This window comes from Eutrigla gurnardus (genome assembly GCF_963514095.1).
Source record: "Eutrigla gurnardus genome assembly, chromosome: 16".
NCBI lineage: Eukaryota > Metazoa > Chordata > Actinopteri > Perciformes > Triglidae > Eutrigla > Eutrigla gurnardus.
Genome location: NC_139927.1, coordinates 2,924,098 through 2,926,039, shown reverse-complemented (window position 1 = coordinate 2,926,039; position 1,942 = coordinate 2,924,098). Strand labels below are relative to the sequence as shown.

The following is a 1,942-nucleotide window of genomic DNA, read 5'->3' as shown; positions in this document are numbered from 1 at the left end:
TTAATATCACATTGGGGTGTTTTTCTAGTTGCATTTTAGTGTGGTATTGTTGTTACAGTCCTGACATCTTCTTTTCTTTCTGGTTCACCATGTAATGAAACTTTGTTTTTAAAAGGTGCTAGATAAATACAGTTTATTATTATTATTACTATTAGAAGTTTAGGTAATTTGAGTCATAATAATAATAATACTGAGGTGTGTAAGTAACAGACCGCAAAGTATTTTCATTATTTTTTGGATTTGCTGCTTTTCCCTGTTTTTGCATATCTGAAAATGACATTTCTTTTGATTTTGGATTGTTTGTTGGACTACGACGGCGTATCGGAGCCACTGTAGGAAAGAACAACGGAGCCGAGAAAGGGGGGCAATATAACGAGGAAAAAAGTTGTGGTTGGGCGGCTCACTTGTTGTCATAGCAACGGCAAACATCCAGTGTTAGAGGAACCAAGCAACTTGTTTATATCGGCTATATACGCCCCCCCTCTCTCGGCTCCGTTTTTTTTCCCCTACAAACCCTAAAACATTCTCGTAGTTTGTTGGATAAAACAAGCAAATAAAAACAAAAGATTTGTAGACTAATTATTTTTTTCTTTGCCAGATGTCGGACGTGGAGTGGGAGGACATGTTGGAGGGGTTCGATGAGCGCGGCTACCTGAGCGCTCGGCGCTGGAAACCGGGCGACGACCCGTACACGCTGTACGCCTTCAACCAGAGGGGAGAGCGAACGCATCCCCAGCAACCGAGCCCTGAGAGACACACGGCACTACAGGTACACACACACATAGAGCCATAGAGCTCCATTGTTGTCCAAACCTGACCTTTATTACCATGAACACACACACACACACACACACACACTCACACACTCCCTTTGCTTTTGTTTGAATCAGGGTTTCACGACGTGTCTCCTATGTGGTGAACTTTATCCATAAAACCTGAGAAAGGCAGCGGTGTGTGTGTTCCTCCGACCTCTGGAGGAATACGTGGTTTGATTGATTTGACTGGACAGTGTCAGAAACACACACACACACACACACACACACACAGACACACACACACACACACGCACACACACACACACACACACACACACACAGGGTCACACTGTAACCATGGTTGGTACGGGTGCTGAAAATCCTTGAAACCCTTGAAACTTGTGGTGTTTCCAAGGTTTGAAAAGTGCTTGGATTTAGACTAAAGGTCTATAAATGTGTGTTGTATGTGATGACATCTATGATAGAACAGAGAAAAGAAGATCTCCATATCTGAGGGACTGAAAACAGCATTTCCTGACATTTCTTTATGAAAAATGACTTTTGATGATGAACAGATGATGAAAATAGTTGGTGATTATATTTCTGTGGATCTGTTAGTGGAATTAGTTTTCCTTTCATTTGTGGTCCTTCTGTAAAAAGCTGTCTCCAAACATCATGTTGGTTGTTAAGAGGACAATAACATCTCATTTAATGTGATGAACAAGTCACATAATAAGTAGACTGAATACTGACCATTGGATTGATACAAATATGGAGTTTACCACAGCTGGAAGGTGCTGGAAAAGCATGGAGATACACCTTGAAAGGTGCTTGAATGTGACTTTGAAAAGGTGGAGGAGCCCTGTGTAACACAGCAGCAGCTGTCTGAGCTCCTAATTAATCTCCCATCTGCACTAAAACACATTTAGATTATGGAACCAAACACATTTTCATAGAAAAAAAAAACAAATTACAATCCCTCCGTCCGCTAAGAAATTCAATTAAACACCGAAATAGAAAATCCTCTTAGCGGCTGTTGGAAAGATGCTCAGCAGGACGATAAGGAGCCGTCGCTTTGAAGCAGCCGCCTCCTTACACATTCTCAGCAGATAAAAAAACAAAACTTCCAGGCACTTCCAGTGGAAAGCGTGAAGAGGTCCAGTGTAGCATCACATCTTCCTGAAATA

At 41.7% G+C, this 1,942-nt stretch overlaps 1 protein-coding gene across 1 annotated transcript in view; it reads left to right on the top strand.

The window, feature by feature from the left end:
• Positions 1-1,176, top strand: part of LOC311026761 (polypeptide N-acetylgalactosaminyltransferase 14-like) — a gene marked incomplete at its 3' end in the record, with an annotated part of 24,448 nt that extends 23,272 nt beyond the window's left edge. The window contains exons 2-3 of the mRNA XM_084030459.1: positions 599-769; positions 1,171-1,176. Of these exons, the coding sequence (XP_083886585.1) occupies positions 599-769; positions 1,171-1,176 (177 nt within the window). The remainder of the gene's footprint in view (positions 1-598; positions 770-1,170) is intronic.
• Positions 1,177-1,942: the final 766 nt, after the last annotated feature.